Source organism: Rhinoraja longicauda, chromosome 10, assembly GCF_053455715.1.
Source record: "Rhinoraja longicauda isolate Sanriku21f chromosome 10, sRhiLon1.1, whole genome shotgun sequence".
NCBI lineage: Eukaryota > Metazoa > Chordata > Chondrichthyes > Rajiformes > Arhynchobatidae > Rhinoraja > Rhinoraja longicauda.
In genome coordinates this window covers 7,124,382-7,146,277 of record NC_135962.1, presented here as the reverse complement: position 1 = coordinate 7,146,277, position 21,896 = coordinate 7,124,382, and the positions used below count along the sequence as shown (strand labels likewise).

General features: G+C 52.2%; 1 protein-coding gene across 2 annotated transcripts in view; it reads right to left on the bottom strand.

Moving 5' to 3' along the window:
- Nucleotides 1–8,364, bottom strand: part of tyro3 (TYRO3 protein tyrosine kinase) — a 92,018-nt gene extending 83,654 nt beyond the window's left edge. Inside the window, exon 1 of one of the 2 annotated variants that reach the window (XM_078406161.1) lies at nucleotides 8,057–8,364. In XM_078406161.1, coding sequence (XP_078262287.1) covers nucleotides 8,057–8,108 — 52 coding nt within the window. In that variant the 5' untranslated portion in view covers nucleotides 8,109–8,364. The remainder of the gene's footprint in view (nucleotides 1–8,056) is intronic. The other variant, XM_078406160.1, reaches the window with a different exon arrangement.
- Between the last annotated feature and the right edge of the window lie 13,532 nt (nucleotides 8,365–21,896).

Below are 21,896 nucleotides of genomic sequence, written 5' to 3'. Positions count from 1 at the left end.
TAAGTCAGCCTTGACATTATGTTTTATATTTCAACTCCCTACATCAGAGAAAACTATGTCGTGGGAGAGATTTGCATTTTTAATATGTTTACCAAACAATTAACCCGTTGTTTCCTGTTCTACAAAGTGTAGGTATCGCCCGACAACTTGTTTTCTGGAGGTGCCGGCTGCCTAGCTGCATGAATTAGCAAGCCCTTCAGCTGAGCAGCACCACACTGCAGCCTGACTTTGTTCTTGACTAACGTCTACACATCGCCATTCTTAAACAGGCAACAAGGAGGGTAGTGCAGCTGGCAGCTTCACTGGCTCACAGCTCCAGCTACACAGCTTCAATCCAATCCTCCAGAGCTGTCTGCCTGTGTGAAGTTCGGACATCCCTTAGAAAGGCTGGGTGCTCCGGTTTCCTCCCACATCCTAAAGACGTGCGGGTTTGCAGATTAATAAACCACTGTAAATTGACCCCAGTTTAGCTTAGGTTATCAATACAGCACTGACACAGGCCCTTCGGCCAACCGAGTCCACGTCGACCTTCGATCAAACGTGGAGGAAGGAACTGCAGATTTTGGTTTAAACCAAAGGTTGACATAAAATGCTGGAGTAACTCAGCGGGACGGGCAGCATCTCTGGGGAGAAGAGGTGCTGCCTGTCCCGCTGAGTTACTCCAGCATTTTGTGGCTACCTTCGACCATTGATCACATTAGTTCTACGCTATCCCACTTTCACTCCACTCCCTGCACAGAAGGGGCACTATGCAAGGGAGCAATTAACCTGCAAGCCCACATATTTTTGGAATGTGGGAGGAACCAAGTGGACCCATTAGGCCCAAACCTCTCCCCCCCCCCCTCCCCCCTCTACCTCCCACCCCTCACCCCGGCCCCTCCCTCCACCTCCCCTCCCCTCCCCCTCCCCTCCTCCCCCCACCCCTCCCCCCCTCCACCTCCCCCACCCCCTCCCTCTTCTGATAACGTAGGCAGAAGTCAGCATGGCTTTGTGAGTGGGAGATGGAATTCTCTGAGGAAGTAAATGGCAGGACAGACAAAGGAGAGTCAGTGGATGTTGTTTTCCTGGATTTTCAGAAGGCCTTTGATAAGTTGCCGCACATGAGGCTGCTAAAGAAGATGAGAGCCCATGGTATCAGACGACAGATACTAGCATGGATGGCTGGAAATGAACATTGAAACATCATCACTCTTCAAAATGGGGAGGGGGGATAAAGTGATCAATACCTATATACTAAAACTCTCTTTTGTTTGTTTGTTTGTTTGTTCCTGAACTACAGCCAAAACGGTACACGATAGCGCGACAATTTTAGGCCCACCTTACTCACTGTCGTCCCTTTGGTGCTAATGGAAGAGGTTTCATTGAAATCGGTGTTATATTTTTTAAGTTATTCACATTTTAAAGTTTAAATCTATCTCCTAGGGAGGGTGCGGGGGTTGAGGGGGATGGAGTGGAGAGTGGAGGGGGGTTGGGGGAGGGAGGGGGGAGAGGGTAGGGGCAGAGGGTAGGGGGGAGAGGGGAGGGGGGAGTGGTTGGGGGGAGAGGGGAGGGGAGGGGAAGTAGGGAAGGAGAGGGTGCTGCAACAATGCAGGAGAGGTTTTGGCCCAACGGGTCCACTTGGTCTAGTATATATATATATATATATGTGTGTGTATATATATCATAAAGAACAGCAGTTCTAAAATTAGCGCAGAAGCCAAATACGACAGTTACTGAAAACCTGAAATAAGAACAGGAAATTCTCAGCAGTTTAAGCAGCATGTGTGGAGATAGAAACAGTTAATGTTTAAAACTAATTAGCTGAAGATAAGGCCTGATTGGCTAAATATTGAAAGCGATGTGTGGTTTTAGCTCCACAAGTGATTTTGGAGTACTCTGTTATAATCTTGCCTCCTGTGTGAAAATTACAGGCTGTTTCTTCTGGAGATATTAATAATCTATGACAATTCCTATATGGCGTAATAAGGGGAAAAAAGCGCGGAAATGTTAACGCCAAATCATGTCTGATGAAGTGGCAGCAAGGGTGGATAGGGGTGGTGTAGTTGATGTTATGTACATGTGCGTTCGAAAGACGTTCAATGAATCTATGCATGATAGGCTTGTTCGCAAACCTAAAGACGCGTGGCATTTTAAATGTGTGGTGACATGGGATAGAGAATTGGAAAGAGGAGAATACTGGTGCTTTTCAAACAAGAGGAATGGTTATGGTGGCATTTCCCAGGGTCTCACTTTGAGGCCACTGATCTCGACCTGAAAATGTAGACTCATTTTAAGAGACACGAGCAACTGTAGATGCTGGAATCCTGAGCAAAAATCAGAAGTGCTGGAGGAACTCAGCAGGTCAGGCGGGTGTATGGAACGAGCTGCCGGGGTAGGTGGTTGAGGTAGGGACTATCACAACATTTATGAAGCAGTTAGACAGGTACACGGATAGGACAGGTTTGGAGGGATATGGACCAAGCGCAGGCAGGTGGGGCTAGTGTAGATGGGACATGTGTGGGCCGAGAGGCCTGTCTCCACACTGTATCTCTCCAAGTAGACTTGACAATCCTATCTATATTGGACATTGGGCATGCTGGCACCTTGGAGGCCCGCTCTACACATGGCAAGGCTGAGCCTGACCCGGCAGCTGGTGAAAGACGGCCATGTCCTGCGCTTCAACTGGACACACACAGCTTCGTTCAGTGGAATCAAGGAACTGTGTGTGTGTGTGTGTGTACGAGGAAGTGCGGGTGCTGCTTTACAAAACTCAGCGGGTCGGGCAGCATCTCTGGAGAGCACGTTCGGGCGACGTTTCGGGACGAGACCCCCCTCTTCGGACGCGTGTCAGAGCACCACTCACTCGCACACTACCTGCAGTGACCTGCTGCTAACAACAACACAGTCAGCCCCTTGCAACACACCCGCTGCATAACTTGCTCTTCCTGTTTGGGCAAAGAAATCAAACCAAAGCTATCCTTAAAGTAAAGCCTGGAGGCAAATTTCTTGCCACAGAGAAAGAAATCTGCTTTGATTTGCAAACTAAGGTCCAGCTTGAAGCCTTGACATTATGTTTTATATTTCAACTCCCTACATCAGAGAAAACTATGTCGTGGGAGAGATTTGCATTTTTAATATGTTTACCAAACAATTAACCCGTTGTTTTCTGTTCTACAAAGTGTAGATATCGCCCGACAACTTGTTTTCTGGAGGTGCCGGCTGCCTAGCTGCGTGAATTAGCAAGCCCTTCAGCTGAGCAGCATCACACTGCAGCCTGACTTTGTTCTTGACTAACGTCTACACATCGCCATTCTCCAACAGGCAACAAGGAGGGTGGTGCAGCTGGCAGCTTCACTGGCTCACAGCTCCAGCTACACAGCTTCAATCCAATCCTCCAGAGCTGTCTGCCTGTGTGAAGTTCGGACATCCCTTAGAAAGGCTGGGTGCTCCGGTTTCCTCCCACATCCTAAAGACGTGCGGGTTTGCAGATTAATAAGCCACTGCAAATTGACCCCAGTTTAGTTTAGGTTATCAATACAGCACTGACACAGGCCCTTCGGCCAACTGAGTCCACGTCGACCTTTCATCAAACGAGGAGGAAGGAACTGCAGATTTTGGTTTAAACCAAAGGTCGACACAAAATGCTGGAGTAACTCAGCGGGACGGGCAGCATCTCTGGGGAGAAGAGGTGCTGCCTGTCCCGCTGAGTTACTCCAGCATTTTGTGTCTACCTTCGACCATTGATCACATTAGTTCTACGCTATCCCACTTTCACTCCACTCCCTGCACAGAAGGGGCACTATGCAAGGGAGCAATTAACCTGCAAGCCCACATATTTTTGGAACGTGGGAGGAAACTAGAGCATCTGACGAAAACCCTTGTGATCAGACAATAGACAATAGGTGCAGGAGGAGGCCATTCGGCCCTTCGAGTCAGCACCGCCATTCAATGTGATCATGGCTGATCATTCTCAATCAGTACCCCGTTCCTGCCTTCTCCCCATACCCCCTGACTCTGCTATCCTTAAGAGCTCTATCTAGCTCTCTCTTGAATGCATTCAGAGAATTGGCCTCCACTGCCTTCTACTGAGGCAGAGAATTCCACAACTCTCTGACTGAAAAAGTTTTTCCTCATCTCCGTTCTAAATGGCCTACCCCTTATTCTTAAACTGTGGCCCCTGGTTCTGGACTCCCCCAACATTGAGAACATGTTTCCTCCCTCTAACGTGTCCAACCCCTTAATAATCTTATACGTTTCGATAAGATCCCCTCTCATCCTTCTAAATTCCAGTGTATACAAGCCTAGTCGCTCCAGTCTTTCAACATATGACAGTCCCGCCATTCCGGGAATTAACCTAGTAAACCTACGCTGCACGCCCTCAATAGCAAGCATTCTCAAATTCTCAGTGAGAACATGCAAACTCCACACAGGTCAGGGTCAAAACTGGTCTCTGGCGCTGTAAGGCAACAGCTCTACCCGCTGTGCCACCCAGTGTGGGCGAGTGGTAGAGTCTGGGGGAGAGAAGGTGGGAATGAGAGAAGAATGACATGGCTGCCAAACACTTTAACTCCCCATCCCATTCCCACACTAACCTTTCTCTCCCCCGCCAAAAGCACATTGGAGGAACACCATCTCATATTTCGCTTGGGCAGCTTACAGCCCAGCGGTATGAGAATTGATTTCTCTAACTTTAAGTAACCCTTGCATCCCCTCTCTCTCCATCCCTCCCCCACCAAGTCATACCAGCTTCAGTCATATTGTTGAGCCTCATTGTACTTGTTCTCACCCAGCACACACCTAACAATGTCCTGTTTCCTCGGTCATCTTTACTTTTTTTGCACATCCATCATTGATATATCTCTATATCATCATTGATATATCTCTATATCTCTACATCGCCATCCATATCTCTCGTTTCCCTTTCCCCTGACTCTAGGTCTGAAGAAGGGTCTCGACCCGAAACATCACCCATTCCTTCTCTCCAGAGTTACTCCAGCTTTTTGTGTCCACCTTTGGTTTAAACCAGCATCTGCCGTTCCTTCCTACACATGTAATCTGTGTAGGATTATGTAAATGGGTGCATGATGGTCAGCACTAATCACCCAGTGGGTTGTATGGGCTGTTTCTATGTGTAGGCAGGAACTGCAGATGCTGGCAGAAGGGTGTCGATCGGAAACATCACCCGTTCCTTCTCTCTAGAGATGCTGCCTGTCCCACTGACTTACTCCAGCTTTGTTTGCGTCTATCTTTGGACTGCTTCTGTATTCTATCACAACAATTCCATGGGCAGGCAAGAGGAAACTCTGGGGCAGAGTTCTTCTTCCTCCAGCAGGCAGATATTAAGCTACGAATCGGCAACATTACTTGTGGCTATCTTAAGGAGTTCTTTAATCACTGCGTCACGTCACATCAAGGGGAAAAATACAGGGAATCAGTCCTGCCATGGAACGCATTTCCTGGTATTTTCTACCACTTAAATTAATAGTCTGTATGGGTTGATATGCAGCCATAAGAGACACTGGCTGAAAGCCAGTTTGCTTAACAATCCGCAGGGTCTTGACCCGAACCATCACCCATTCCTTCTCTCCAGAGATGCTGTCTGTCCCGCTGAGTTACTCCAGCTTTTTGTTCTATCTTCTTCGCTTAACAATCGCCCAGCTGCTTGTCATCGAGCAAACTGCAGAGAGTGTTCGGATCGCCAGAAAGGTGGTGCAACGCTGCATTGACAATCAGCTGCCGAGCCCGCACAGTGCCAGTCTGAAACAGGCATGTTGATAAACTGTGAGGGAGTGAGTTGGTCTGGAGTAAGGTGGGTTGGATACCAGGTGCAGATAAAGACACAGAATGCAACGAATGGGTCGTGGGTTAGTGCCATTGAATAGATTAAGTGGACTGTACATGACAATATCACCCTGCATCACATCACAGCGAGATTAGAATAGTAACTATTCCGTTCTATTAAGTACCAGGGTGGTTAGGTAGGAGACCACTGTGAAGCAGATTATGATTGGGATCATCTTGGGGCTGAGTAGCAAGTGTACTGGGGCAGAGATCCTGTCAAAGGCAGGTAAAGAGACAGTTTGAAGGCAAGCGATGGTGCAGATTAGGAACAGGAATGTTTTAAGAGCAGCAAAGAGCACAAGCTGAAAGAGTGTAACCAGCAGGAATGTAGCAGAGTTCTTTATAAACACATTAAGCATGTATGCATCAATAAGTCCTTGCACAGTATTGTGCCTTTGCTTAAATGGTGCATTCCAAAGGAAACCAACTTTCAACATTTGTACATGCCCTTGAGGCAGGTAGCTAGTGCATCAGAAACAAGGATTGTGTGGAAGCAAGGAGTAGATTAAATGGGCAAGAAGCAGTTTGAAGTCAGGGAGTGGACTGCTGAACTCTAAACCTCGTTTCTCTCACCCCTTAAAAATAACAAACTCTGGCCTTATTTCTATGCAGTCTGTGGTTCATTCTTGCGTGATGCATTATAGCATCACATGCAAGTAATGTGATGTCACTAGGACTTGTCATGCAAATGGTTGAGCTGCAGGGTGACGCGTCCCTTGCTGTGATGGAATGACAGTGCGGCATGACATCATGTGATGTGCGGTGACATCACTGTGATGTGGTGTCACTGCAGTGTGATGTCGCAGTGATGTGATGTCACTGTGGTGTGATGTCACAGTGATGTGATGTCACTGCAGTGTGATGTCTGTGATGTGATGCCACATGCGTCACAGTGATGCGATGTGATGTCAATGTAGTGTGACGTCACAGTGATGTGATGTCATCGCAGTGTGGTGTCACTGTGATGTGATGTCACAGCAGTGTGGTGTCACTGCAGTGGTCTGATGTCACGGGACACAGACACACACAGATACCACACAATGTGTGAGGTCACAGGGCCATTGTGACATGATCACCGTTAAGTGACATCACTGCACTGTGATCCCATTGTGAGGTGACATCAGGGGTTCGGTGTGACATCAGGGGTCCGGTGTGACATCAGAGGTCTGCCCCACTGAGAAGGTCACTGTGCTGTGGCTCCACACACTGCAATGTGAGGAGGCTGCAGCACTTTATGCAGCAAATCCCCAAATGTCTTTGCTTTGTAAATTGCACTGCCCACATCTTTCTGGCCCGAGCCCCTTCCCTCCAAGAATGAAGCGTTTACTTTTGAAGTTACAGCATGGAACCACACTCTTCAGCCCAGCGAGTTCGTGTTGGCAATTGATCATCCGTTCACACACTTCACACGAGTTCTATGCTATCCCACTTTCTCCACCCACTCCCTGCACACCCGGGGCCATCAACAGAGCCCAACTAACCCACAACCCCGCACGGATCACCCGTCGTAAACCCGGGCGTTCACATGGAGAACCTGTCCACAGACAGCGACCGAGGTCGGGATGGAAGCCGGGTCTGCGGTGCTGCGAGGCGGAGGGGTGTGTGTGTGGGTGGGTGCCCGCCCACCGTGCTCTGTGTGTGTGTGTGGGGGGGGGCGGTAGGTGTGTGTGTGTGTGTGTGGGGGGGGGGGGGGGGTAGGTGTGTGTGTGTGTGTGTGTGGGGGGGGGGTAGGTGTGTGTGTGTGTGTGTGGGGGGGGTGGGTAGGTGTGTGTGTGGGGGGGGTGGGTAGGTGTGTGTGTGTGTGTGTGTGTGGGTGCCCGCCCACCGTGCTAAGTGGGAGTGTGTGTGGGGGTGTGTGTGTGTGTGTGGGGGGGGGGGTCCCCGCCACCGCTCCTCCTGCCCCGCACATCTGATCTGCCGAGAGGCTCCTCTCCTCTCCTCTGCCCCCCCCCCCCCCCCCCCCTGCCCCTCTGCCCTCTGCCCCCCCCCCTACCCTTTCCCCTGCCCCTGGGCTGGGGTTGCAGCGGAGACCGTGAGCTCCCTCTCTCTCCCCCTCCCTCCCTTCCTCCCTCCACAGAGACCCACAGACGCCGACACGAAACCAAACGAACAAACAAAGTTTTGTCAAACTCCACCGCCGTCTCGCCGGACGGAAACTTTGTTCGCCGGGGCACTGCCGCCCGACCTCGCCGCCCGCCGCCCCCCCCCCCCCCCCCCCCCGGTCCCCATGACTTACCCCAGGTGAGGCGGACTAGGAAGGCGATGGCCAGGCACGGTGCCACAATCATCCAGAAGCTTCAGCCCAGCGGAGTGGCACCGCACCCCCGGGGCTCCCCGCTCTACACCCCGGCCGCAACAGTGTTAGTGATCGTCGGACCCGGACGCACCTCCATTGCTCCCTCCTCCACGGGAGCCTCCGGCTGCTTGTCCGGCCAGTGGCTCAGCTCCCAGCTCTGCTCCCAGCCCAGCTCAGCTCCCAGCCCAGCTCTGCTCCCAGCCCAGCTCCCAGCCCAGCCCAGCTCAGCTCCCAGCCCAGCTCCCAGCTCTGCTCCCAGCCCAGCTCTGCTCCCAGCCCAGCCCCCAGCCCAGCGCAGCCCTGCTCCCAGCCCAGCCCTGCTCCCAGCCCAGCCCCCAGCCCAGCGCAGCCCTGCTCCCAGCCCAGCTCCCAGCCCAGCCCAGCCCAGCTCTGCTCCCAGCCCAGCCCAGCTCCCAGCCCAGCTCAGCTCCCAGCCCAGCTCCCAGCTCTGCTCCCAGCCCAGCCCTGCTCCCAGCCCAGCCCCCAGCCCAGCGCAGCCCTGCTCCCAGCCCAGCTCCCAGCCCAGCCCAGCCCAGCTCAGCTCCCAGCCCAGCCCAGCTCCCAGCCCAGTGCCCAGCTCCCAGCCCAGCCCTGCTCCCAGCCCAGCTCCCAGCTCTGCTCCCAGCTCCCAGCCCACAGCCCTGCTCCCAGCCCAGCTCCCAGCTCTGCTCCCAGCTCAGCCCAGCTCCCAGCCCTGCTCCCAGCTCAGCCCAGCTCCCAGCCCTGCTCCCAGCCCAGCCCAGCTCCCAGCCCAGCCCAGCTCTGCCCGGCTCGGCACAGCACTGCCAGCCCAGAGACCTGCTGAGACAGTCAGGCAGGAGAGGGAGGAGGAGGAGGAGGAGATACAGGGACCTCCCATCGGCTCTCTCTATGGATCTTGGGCAAGGATACGAGGAGGAGTCTCTCTCTCTCTCTCTCCCTCCCTCCCCGCCTCCATGAAGACGTCCACCTGCCTGCCTCCTCTCCTGTCTTGGCCAGGAGCTGAGCACACCCCCTCCATCCAACTCGCTGCCCTCGGCGACCTCCCACAGCAGCCGAGCCGAGCCGACCCGACCATGCCCGGCTTTCAGTCACAGAGCTGCGGGGCTGCTGGTCGCTCATGGTGGGGCTGAACAAGGGTCTCTCTCGACCCGAAACACCACCACTTCCTTCTGTCCAGAGATGCTGCCCGACCCGCTGAGTTACTCCAGCGTTTTTGTGTCCCACTCTGCAATGGGTTTGCCCAGGTCTGTGTTACAGGCTCCACTCACATCAAAAGGGCTCAGATAGTTTGCAGAATAATGGTCACAAACACACACACACAGAGACACACACAGACACACTCAAACACAAACACACACACAGACACACTCAAACACAAACACACACACAGAGACACACACAGACACACTCAAACAGAGACACACACAGACACACTCAAACACAAACACACACACAGAGACACACACAGACACACTCAAACACACACACAGACACACTCAAACACAAACACACACACAGAGACACACACAGACACACTCAAACACAAACACACACACACAGACACACACAGACACACTCAAACACAGACACACACAGACACACTCAAACACAAACACACACACAGAGACAGACACTCAAACACAAACACACACACAGAGACACACACAGACACACTCAAACACAAACACAGACACACACAGACACACTCAAACACAAACACAGACACACACAGACACACTCAAACACAAACACACACACAGAGACACACACAGACACACCCAAACACATACACAGAGACACACACAGTCACACTCAAACACAAACACAGACACACACAGACACACTCAAACACAAACACACACACAGAGACACACTCAAACACACACATACACACACATATGGCGAGTCGTAGGCGAAGTACGTTGAGGTAGACGTTTATTATAACATTAACAACCGTGACAATCAACGCACCAAACGACAGACAACCATAAACCATAAACGAGACTGCCCAGTCCCTTTACCTGCGCACCACCTCACCTCTTCTACCAATCAGACGGTTCGATGGTCTGGACCAATCCTTGTGTCCCTACATGACCCCCCCCCCAGAACCCTCGGTGCGGTACCGGGCAGGTGCCCGGACCGCCCGACCGGAGCGGGTGCGGAGAGGAGAGGGGGGCCCTGCCGGGGGTGGGGACGGGGAAACCGGCACCGCGGGAGGAGGGGAAACTGCCGGAGCCGGAGGCGGCAGTGGCAAGGAGACCGGGGGAAGCGGGGTCCCGAACGGGGGCAGCGAGGGGGAAAACTGCTGTACGGGAGCCGCGGCCCCGGCGAGGAGGTTGAGTCGCTGTGACGGGCTGGTCTGGGTCCAAATAGGCGGGCTTAAGGCAGGACACCGAGACGACCTCTTGTCGTGTACCCACTTCTAACGTGAAGGTAACTGTGCCTCTCTTCACTACCCTGAACGGACCCTGGTAAACTGGCCGGAACGGGGGGCGGTGGGCATCGATGCGCCGGAAAACGAACTCGCAGTCGCCCAAAGCCGGCGGGACGTGTGAAGGGGGATCCCCGTGACGAGAAGCAGGGACCGGGGCCAGGGACCCCACCCGCGCTCGGAGTGCGGCTAAGAGTGCTGGCATGGAGGGAGGGGGGGTGGAACATTGGGGGAGAACGTCGCCTGGTACTCGTAGGGGCGAGCCATAGACCAGGTCTGCCGAGGAAGCTCCGAGATCGTGCTTAGGAGCCGTGCAGATACCCAGGAGAACCCATGGGAGCTGGTCGGCCCAGTCGGGGCCGGACAGGCGGGCAGTGAGTGAGGCTTTAAGCTGCCTGTGGAACCGTTCCACCATCCCGTTGGCCTGGGGGTGATAGGCGGTGGTTTGTTGTAATCGGGACCCGCACAGCTGAGTCAGAGCCACCCACAGGGACGAGGTGAATTGGGCGCCCCGGTCGGTAGTGATGACGTCCGGGACGCCGAAACGGGCAATCCAATTTAGCGCCAGAGCCCGCGCGCAGGAGGCTGCTGAGATGTCGGACAACGGGAGCGCCTCTGGCCACCGGGTGAACCGCTCGACTACCGTGAGGAGGTGGGTGTAGCCCCTGGAGTGGGGTAACGGGCCGACGAGATCCACATGGATGTGGAGGAATCGGACTGCGGGGATCGTGAACTGCTGGACGGGGGGCCGAGTGTGCCGGTGAACCTTGGAGGTTTGGCACGGAATGCAGGAGCGGGCCCAGGCGACCACCTGCCTCCGCAGCCCGTGCCAGACAAATCGAGCCGCAATCAGAGCCGAAGTGGCCCGTATGGACGGATGTGCCAGGCCGTGAATATTGTCAAAAACCTGGCGCCGCATGGAAGTGGGTACTACTGGTCGGGTGCGCGGCAGTGAAACGTCGCACCAGAGTTTAGTACGCGTGGGACCACAGGCTACCTGTGCCAACCGCAACCCCGAGGTGGTGTGGGGGTACAGGGAGAGGGTGTCTTCCAGGCGCTGATCCTCCGCGAGCTCCTGGAAATCCACCCCGGAACTTACCTCGGCAACCGGGGAAACCGCCGGTCTGGACAGGGCATCCGCCACGGCGTTTAGTTTTCCCGCAATGTGCCGAACGTCGGTGGTAAATTCCGAAACGTAAGTGAGGTGTCTCTGCTGGCGGGCCGACCACGGATCGGAAACCTTCGAAAAAGCAAACGTCAGTGGCTTGTGGTCAGTGAAAGCCACGAAAAAGCGGCCCTCTAAAAAATAGCGAAAATGACGGATCGCTAGGTAGAGGGCCAGGAGTTCCCGATCAAAGGCACTGTAAGCTATCTCGGGGTGAGTAAGCTGGCGGCTGAAAAAGGCCAAAGGGTGCCAGAGGCCGTTAACCTGCTGTTCTAAGACGCCCCCCACCGCCACGCCGGAGGCATCGACGGTGAGGGCGGTGGGGGCAGAGGCGCGCGGGTGGACGAGCATGGTGGCGTTCGCGAGGGCCAGCTTGGCTGCCGCGAAAGCCGCGTCGGCAGCAGGGGACCACACGAGCTCGGTGGGGTTACCCGCGAGGCATTGGAAAAGGGGGCGCATGATCCGGGCTGCCGCCGGGACGAAGCGCTGGTAAAAATTCACCTTGCCTACAAACTCTTGTAACCCTTTGATAGTGTCGGGGCAAGGGAAAGAGCGGATAGCAGCCACCTTCTCGGGCAAGGGAACGGCACCTGCCTGTGTGATCCGATGGCCCAGGAAATCTACTGAGGATAGTCCGAATTGGCATTTGGACGGGTGTAGGATCAGACCGTGGTCCTGCAACCTTTGGAATATGGAGTGCAGGTGGGACCGGTGTTCGTGAGCCGACCGACTTGCCACGAGAATATCGTCCAGATATATGAACACAAAAGGCATACCCCGACCCACATGGTCCATGAGACGTTGGAACGCTTGGGCGGCGTTTTTGAGGCCGAAAGGCATCCGCAGCCACTCGAAAAGCCCGAACGGGGTGATGGTGGCGGTCTTAGGAATGTCTGCGGGGCGAACCGGGATCTGATGATACCCTCGGACTAAGTCCAGTTTTGAGAAAACCGTAGCACCCTCTAGGCTGGCAGAAAAATCCTGAATATGCGGGATCGGGTATCGGTCAGCCGTGGTGATGGCGTTCAGACGTCGGTAATCGCCACATGGTCTCCACCCCCCAGATGCTTTTGGGACCATGTGTAACGGTGAGGCCCACAGGCTGTCTGACGGGCGTATGATCCCCAGTCGTTCCAAAGTGAGGAACTCTTCGCGAGCGACTGCCAGCTTATCTGGGGGTAGGCGTCGGGCTCGGGCGAAAACAGGCGGTCCCTCCATGGGGATGAAGTGTACGACTCCGTGCTTGGCAGCAGGTGTGTCGAATCGCTGGACTAGGAGCTCCGGGAAATCAGCGAGTATCGCAGCAAACGGGTCGGAGGTCGTAGTGACGGCCTGGACGGTCGGGCTGGATGACACGGAAAACGAAGGAGCGGGGGGGTCAACGCTACTGGACGACGGTTGCAGGCTCTTCCCGCGGACGTCAGGGATTAACGAGAAAGCCCAAAGGAAATCCGCGCCCAGGATTGCCTGGCGTACATCTGCGATGATGAAAGTCCAGTTGTAGGTCCTGGAACCAAAGGACAGGGACATGTCCCGTGTTCCGTAGGTACGGACAGGGCTGCCGTTGACCGCAATGAGTGGGGGGCCGGTCCTACCTGATCGCGCTTCTTGGCAGGATGGGGGCACAATGCTGACGATCGCCCCGGTGTCCACGAGGAAATCGGCGCCCGTATGTTGCTCCGCCAGGTAGAGGCGATGGTTCTGGCCGATCGAGATTGCCTCTACATTTGATCGGCCGAGGCATTTCCCGAGAATGTGCAGGGGCTTCTACAGTTGCGTGCCGCTGCTCCCCACCTTCTATGAAAGAAACACCAGCCACGCTGGTGTGTTTCTGTGTCGCGGGCCTGTTTCAAAATGGCCGCCGTCGACGTTGCAGCTTGGCGGGTTTTTTGAAAAGTGGCGGGCGGATGGGCGCCATCTTGGCCGTGCGGTCGGTCGCTCACCTGTGTTGAAACCCGATTTACTGACCCGGGGCGCCTCGCCTTTGCCGCGAGCAGTGCGTCCGCCTTTTCTGCGAAATCCATCGGGTCCCCGAAAGTAACGTCTGCTAGGACTACGTGGACGTCCTCTGGCATCTTCTCGCGGAATGCCTCCTCGAACATGAGGCATTTGGTGTGTTCTCCCACTAGAGTCATCATCTCCGTCATGAGGACCGACGGCGGTCGGTCCCCGAGCTCAGGTAAGTGCAGGAGTGTGCTGGCCCGCTGTTGTTGGCTGCGGCCGAAGGTTTTCAGCAGCAGCGACTTGAGGCCCGCATACTTATCGGTTTCTGGCGGCTCGGTGACGTACTGCGCGACCCGTGCGGACGTTTCCGACGGCAGGACGCTCAGTAGGTGGTAGAACCGGGTCACGTCCTCCTGTATTCCCCGGAGGTGGAACTTTGCCTCCGCTTGGGCGAACCACAGGCGTGGTTGGTGGGCCCAGAACGGGGGCAGATGAACGCCGACTGCGTTTGGTGTCGATGCCTCCCGATGGGACATCTTGGTGATCTGTGATCACGTCGAGGTCACCACTATGGCGAGTCGTAGGCGAAGTACGTTGAGGTAGACGTTTATTATAACATTAACAACCGTGACAATCAATGCACCAAACGATAGACAACCATAAATCTTACTGTCTCCTTCGGAGGACTAAACGAGACTGCCCAGTCCCTTTACCTGCGCACCACCTCACCTCTTCTACCAATCAGAGGGTTTGATGGTCTGGACCAATCCCTGTGTCCCTACACACACAGGCACACACTCACCCAAACACACACACATACACACACACACACACACACACACGCACACACACAGAGACACACACAGACACACACACACAGACACACACACACCCAGGCACACACAGACACACACACACAAACACACACAGACACACACACCCACACACAGACATGTGTACACACACACAGAGACTTCACACAGACACATGTGTACACACTCACACACAAACACATGTGCACACACACAGACCACACACACAGACACATGTGTACACACACACACACAGAGACTTCACACAGACACATGTGTACACACACACAAACACACAGACACACACACAGACACACACACACAGACACAAACCCACATACACACAGACACACACACAGACACAGACACACACAGACACAAACCCACATACACACAGTCACACAGACACACACACAGACACACATAGACATGTACACACACAGAGACACACACACACACACCCAAACACACACACACATACACAAACACACACACACTCACACAGACACACACACACTCACACAGACACACACACAGACACACACACGAGTGAGTTGAACGCTGGAATCTAATCGAGGGATTCAGATGGTTTAATACATAGACTAGCTGGCCAGAGTAAGAGACGAGAATCTCATCAAAGTGATTCAAAATTGATTAAACACAGTGTTAAATAATAGATGCCCTTTAGCGTGTTTCAAGCGAGGATATAACTTATACTTTTTTGTCGGCATCTGATCATCACTGTCAAGCCTGGTGCTTATTGCCCGTAGCAACGGAGTGGTTTGCTGGGTTACGAACGAGCCAGCATCATTGTCGTGGTCTCGGAGTCACATGCAGATCTGACTGGGGAACGACGGCTGGATTCCTCCATGCCAGAGACCTAAGTGAGCGGGATGAGTCGCTAGCTTTCACTGGTCATCGTCGCTGCAAACAAGTCGTTTGTAAACTCCAGACCATTAACATTGGCACCTGGAGTATTGTGTACAGTTTCGGTCTCCAAATTTAAGGAAGGACATTCTTGCTATTGAGGGCGTGCAGCATAGGTTCACTAGGTTCATTCCCCGAAGTATGTTGAAAGACTGGAGTGACTGGGCTTGTAAACACTGGAATTTAAAAGGACGAGAGGGGTTCTTCTTGAAACATATAAGATTATTAAGGGATTGGACACACTAGAGGCAGGAAACATATTCCCAATGTTGGGGAGTCCAGAACCAGGGGCCACAGTTTAAGAATAAGGGGTAGGCCATTTAGAACGGAGATGAGGAAAAACTTTTTCAGTCAGAGAGTTGTGAATCTGTGGAATTCTCTGCCTCAGAAGGCCATGGAGGCCAATTCTCTGGATGCTTTCAAGAGAGAGTTAGATAGAGCTCTTAATGAAAGTGGAGTCAGGGGGTATGGGGAGAAGGCAGGAACGGGGTACTGATTGTGAATGATCAGCCATGATCACATTGAATGGCGGTGCTGGCTCGAAGGGCCGAATGGCCTCCTCCTGCACCTATTGTCTATTGTCTGTTCGAGTTGAAACTACTGCCTCAATGGGATTTGAACATGCATTATCAGTGTGGGCCCCTGGATAGTAGAAACAAGGAACTGCAGATGCTGGTTTTACAAAAAGAAAAAGAGACAAAGTGCTGGAGTAACTCAGCGGGCCAGGCAGCATCTCTGGAGAGCATGGACAGGGGGATGTCTGCATGTTCCCGATTATGGAGACATTCATCCGTGACTAATTGAGTCTTCGGGCTAATTGTGGGGTGGGTGCGGAGAGAAAATTAGAAGAAAGAAGCGGCAGGACAAAGCCTGTCAGGTAAGTGGTCAACACAGGTGAGGGGGGGAGGGAGGGGTTGACAGGCAGATGGTTGGACAAAGGCCACAGATGAAAAGAAAAGTGGGAGACAAAAGAATTGAAGACTACAAATTGTGAAGCCAGAGGAAGGAATGGAGGGGGAGGGGAGAAATTGATCTGAGTCTAGGTGGGGCATTGCAGAGGGGGGGGGGGGAGAGGAGAAAGGGGTGCTGTGGAGGAGAATGAAGGTGGTGGGGGGGTGTTGTTAGAGGTTACCTTATGTGTAGGAAGGAACTGCAGTCGCTGGTTTACACCAAAGATAAATACAAAATGCTGGAGTAACTCAGCATCTCTGGAGAGAAGGAATGGGTGAAGTTTCAGGTGGAGATACCTCTTCAGAGGCTTTGTGTCTATCTTCGAGGTTACCTACAAATTGGAGAATTCAACCTTTGGGTTGTAAGCTACCCAAGCAGAATATGAATTCTTCAGTCTGAAGAAGGGTCTCGACCCAAAACGCCACCCATTCCCTCTCTCCTAGATGCTGCCTGACCTGCTGAGTTACCCCAGCATTTTGTGATACCCTCAAGCAGAATATGAGATGCTGTTCCTCGAGTTTGTGTGTGGCCACACTCAGGCAATGGAGGCGGCCTCTGGATTATTGACATAACCGCCGCACCTTTGTTGCACCTCATACAGGCAAGGGCCTCACATGATGAAGAAGTGGAGAGAGCTACAAGCTGGAATATGATCAACAGGGTTAGATGAGCAAAGTATTGAGCCACGGCAAGACCTGAGAATATGTTTACACAAGTTTTTGCTTAGCTCTTCCAAGCAGAGTGCCAATTTGTTATGGTGCTTTCGGTTATTACGTCCGATCACTCACAGTACAAACCGTGCCTTGCATTTATAAATAAAGTGGATTGGGCGTGACTGTAGCAGGAGCCCAGGCAGGGAGGCCTGTCCTCTGCTGCATTCTTGCACAGGGCCAGACGTGGAGAGACAGACTGCCCGGGCGGGACGTGGGGAGATGGTGGGCGGGCTGGGGCGATCAATGTGGCCACACCCCACTGAGTCATGGGGTTCAACTGGGGGGCATCAGCGCCTGTGGATGTGACTGAAGCCGCTGCCACCTCCAGTCTGCCTGCACCAGATCAACAGCTAGAGGCCGCCAATGAGCTTGATCCAGCACCCACAGCACTCAGAGTCCAGCGCGGGCGGAGCCCATCAGCACAACTCATAGCCAGGGATTACAATAGACAATAGACAATAGGTGCAGGAGGAGGCCATTCGGCCCTTCGAGCCAGCACCGCCATTCAATGTGATCATGGCTGATCATTCTCAATCAGTACCCTGTTCCTGCCTTCTCCCCATACCCCCTGACTCCGCTATCCTTAAGAGCTCTATCTAGCTCTCTCTTGAATGCATTCAGAGAATTGGCCTCCACTGCCTTCTGAGGCAGAGAATTCCACAGATTCACAACTTTCTGACTGAAAAAGTTTTTCCTCATCTCTGTTCTAAATGGCCTACCCCTTATTCTTAAACTGTGGCCCCTGGTTCTGGACTCCCCCAACATTGGGAACATGTTTCCTGCCTCTAACGTGTCCAACCCCTTAATAATCTTATACGTTTCGATAAGATCCCCTTTCATCCTTCTAAATTCCAGTGTATACAAGCCTAGTCGCTCCAGTCTTTCAACATATGATAGTCCCGCCATTCCGGGAATTAACCTGGTAAACCTACCCTGCACGCCCTCAATAGCAAGAATTACCACTGAACTTCATCTGACAGTGCAATGACCAGAGTCCACCATGGAGCACAACTTAATAGCAAGGGACAATGCACTGAGCTTGTTATCACAGAGAAATCTCTGGGCTGGAGGGCTGTGCAGCCATGGGAGACAGCAGCTGCCATCACGTCCATTGGTGGGTGATTAGTGAGACTGTAGGATAAGGAGAAGATGCTTAGGAAAAAAAACCCTGCAGATGCTGGTTTAAGTTGAAATGCTGGAGTAACTTAGCGGGACAGGCAGCATCTCGGGAGAGAAGGAATGGGTAACGTTGCGGGTCGAGACCCTTCTTCAGACTCAAAGAACCTATGAACTTCTTCAGTCTGAAGAAGTGCCTCGACCCGAAACGTCACCCATTCCTTCTCTCCCGAGATGCTGCCTGACCCGCTGAGTTACTCCAGCATTTTGTGTCTACCAAGGCGAAGATGCTGCCTGTTCTGGGCAATGGCTACACACACTGTGCTGGGGGAGTCAAGGCGCCCTACGTCTCATCACTAAACTCAGTCAGCTTGCTCAGCGTTAGCCTGTCCAAGCTGAGCTGTTGGGATGTCCGTGTTGCAGAGGCAGCAGTAACAGAGAGAGCAGGCTCCTTGGCACAATGGCATTGCAGTGTGGCGTCACCGTGATGTCATGTCATTGCTGTGTGGGGTCACTGTGATGTCATGTAATCGCCGTGTGGGGCAACTGTGATGTCATGTCATCGCCGTGTGGCGTCACTGTGAGGTCATGTCCTTACCGTGTGACGTCACTGCGAAGTCATGTCATCGCCGTGTGGGATCACTCTGATGTCATGTTATTGCCGCGTGGCGTCACTGTGATGTCATGTCATCACCGAGTGGCATCATTGTGATGTCATGTCATCGCCGAGTGGCATCATTGTGATGTCATGTCATCGCCGTGTGGTGTCACTGTGATGTCATGTCATCGCCGAGTGGCATCATTGTGATGTCACTGCAACATGGTGCCATTGTGATGTGATGCCATTGTGATGTCATGTCTCTGAGGGGAGATAGCACAATATGTGTGAGGTCACGAGGCCCTTGTGGCGTGATATCACTGAACAGATGATACAAAAATAGGCGGAGGGGCGGGTAGTGTAGAGAAAGCAAGAACTCTGCTGAAGGACTTGCACAGGCTGGGAGAGTGGGTTGAGAAGTGGCAGATGGAATACAGTGTAGCAAAGTGTGGAGTCATGTATTTTGGTCGTAGGAATAAAGGCGTAGACAATTTTCCAAATGGGGAGAGAATTCAAAAATCGAATGTACAAGGGGACTTGGGAGTGCGGGTGCAGGATTCCAAAAAGATTAATTGGCAAGTCAAATCGGTAGAAAGGAAGGCTATCACAATGCTAACATTTATTTTGAGAGGACTAGAACACAAAAACATGGATGTAATGCTGAGGCTTTATAAGACGCTGGTCAGACCGCATTTGGAGTATATGAGCAATTATGGGCCCCAAATATGAGGAAGGACGTGCTGGCTTTGGAGATGGTCCAGAGGAGGTTTACGACAATGATCCCAGGAATGAGTGGGTTAACGTATGAGAGCGTTTGATGACAACTGTGCCTGAACTCGCTGGAGTTTGGAAGGATGAGGGGGGGGCTTGATTGAAACTTACCGAATAGTGAAAGGCCTGGATAGAGTGGATGTGGATGGAGAATCTTGGACCAGAGGTCATAGCCTCAGAATAAAATGACGTACCTTTAGGAAGGAGATGAGGAGGAATTTCTTTAGTCAGAGGGTGGTGAATCTGTGGAATTCATTGCCACTGAAGGCTGTGGAGGCCAAGTCAATGGATATTATTAAGGTGGAGATTGACAGATCCTTGATTAGTACGGGTGTCAGGGGTTACGGGGAGAAGGCAGGAGAATGGGGTTGAGAGGGAAAGATAGGTCAGTCATGATTGAATGGCAGTGTGGACGATGGGCCGAATGGCCTAATTCTACTCCGAGAACATATGAACAGCGATGTCACCATTAAGTGACGTCACTTCTCTGTACTCCCATTGTGATGAGACATCACAGGTCTGGCGCGACGTCACTGGTGTGATGGCCATCCTCACGTGAATGATCCCACTTGTACGCTCAGCGTTGTCAGCAATGGATCTACCTATGCATAAAACGCTATAAAATGCCCCATTTAACACCAATCCCATTAATGCTCTCATTCTTGAGATCACATTCTGAGCTCCAAGCAACACATCAGTGTCCAGGTTGGAATATAATCAAGCGGCTTGGATAATTTATACCCACGGAATAATGGGTAGATGGGAATGTATAAATGAGCTGGCCACAATCCAAACCAAGAGTTCCAATTGTGTTCATATATTATGAACAGGCCATGTGGAATTACTGCTTGGAACTTAATCAAAAACTAGCAGGTAATTTTTATATGGTACATTGCCTCCTTGCAATAAGCTGGAATCTCATTGTGAGATGAAGATAATTCATTTGTGGAATAATAGCTAGTTGAGTGATGGATCAGAAGATTGGAATATTAAAAAAACAGCACAGAATGAGTAAAAGATTAATAAGAGTATGAGACAAATCTGGCCAAAAAGTGAAAATAGATATGACGAGTCTCTATAGATATTTTAATGATGAAAAGATTTGCAGAGGAAGTGATTGCCAGCCTCTTTGGAAAATGTGCATGGGGAATTAGTATTAAGAGAAAATAGGCAATGTAAAACATGGAGAAGGAAGATGATTCAGGGGCTATTTTGCATGGGTCTTCATTGTAGAACGTACAAGAAATATGCTGGAAATCTATACACTAAAACTCTCGTTTGTTTGTTTGTTTGTTCCTGAACTACAGCCAAAACGGTACACAACAATAGCGCGACAATTTTAGGCCCATCTTACTCACCGTCGTCCCTTTGGTGCTGTTGGAAGAAGTTTCATTGGAATCGGTGCTATATTTTTTAAGTTATTCACATTTTAAAGTTTAAATCTATCTCCTAGGGAGGGAGGAGGGGGGGGGGTGGAGGGAGGGGGGAGGAGGGAGGATAAGGGGGGTTGAGGGGGATGGAGTGGGGGGGAGGGGGAGGGAGGGGAAGGGGAGGGGGAGGGGAAGGGGAGGAAAGGGGAGGGGGGAGGAGAGGATGCTGCACCAATGCAGGAGAGGTTTGGGCCCAATGGGTCCACTTGGTCTAGTAGGAATTAAAAGAGAGGGGACTCAGGAAAATGACAATAGCCAGGGTGTTGACACTGAGCAAATTGCTGGAGCTGCAGGTCGAGGTGTCTCTGGGGCCTATTGGACTTCAGTGAAGGGTCTTAAAAGAAATCAGTTCAGTTCAGTTTAGTTTATTGTCACGTGTACCGAGGTACAGTGAAAAGCTTTTGTCGCGTTCTATCCAGTGAGCAGAAAGACAATGCATGATTACAATCGATCCATTTACACTGTATAGATACATGATAAGGGAATAACGTTTTTAGTGCAAGGTAAAGCCAGCAAAGTCTGAACTAGGATGGTCTGAGGGTCATCAAAGAGGTAGCAAAGTAAGGACGGACAGATCTGAGAGGAGTTTAAGAAGATCACAGTTAACGTAAAAAATGTTGCTGCAGGAATAGAAATTTAAGAGTGTGGGGCACTTGTAATATGAGTTTGTAGATCTGCTTCCGTGGCTAACGCACTAAAATAGTCACCTGTGTTGGGGGCTGTCTTGGAAGCATTGCAGCAACTCTACTAGTTTGGCTACCAGATATGGCTGGAGAGATGATTTTAATTTTACAAAATTCTATACTTAGGGAAGGTGTCTCTAGATTGGCAAACTCTTCTAATCATAATGGGTGGGAGACAGGAAACAGGAAACAGAGTTATTGTAACGTCTGTTACAGGGAAAATGTGAGATATTGTCCGGGGAATACTCAACGAACCC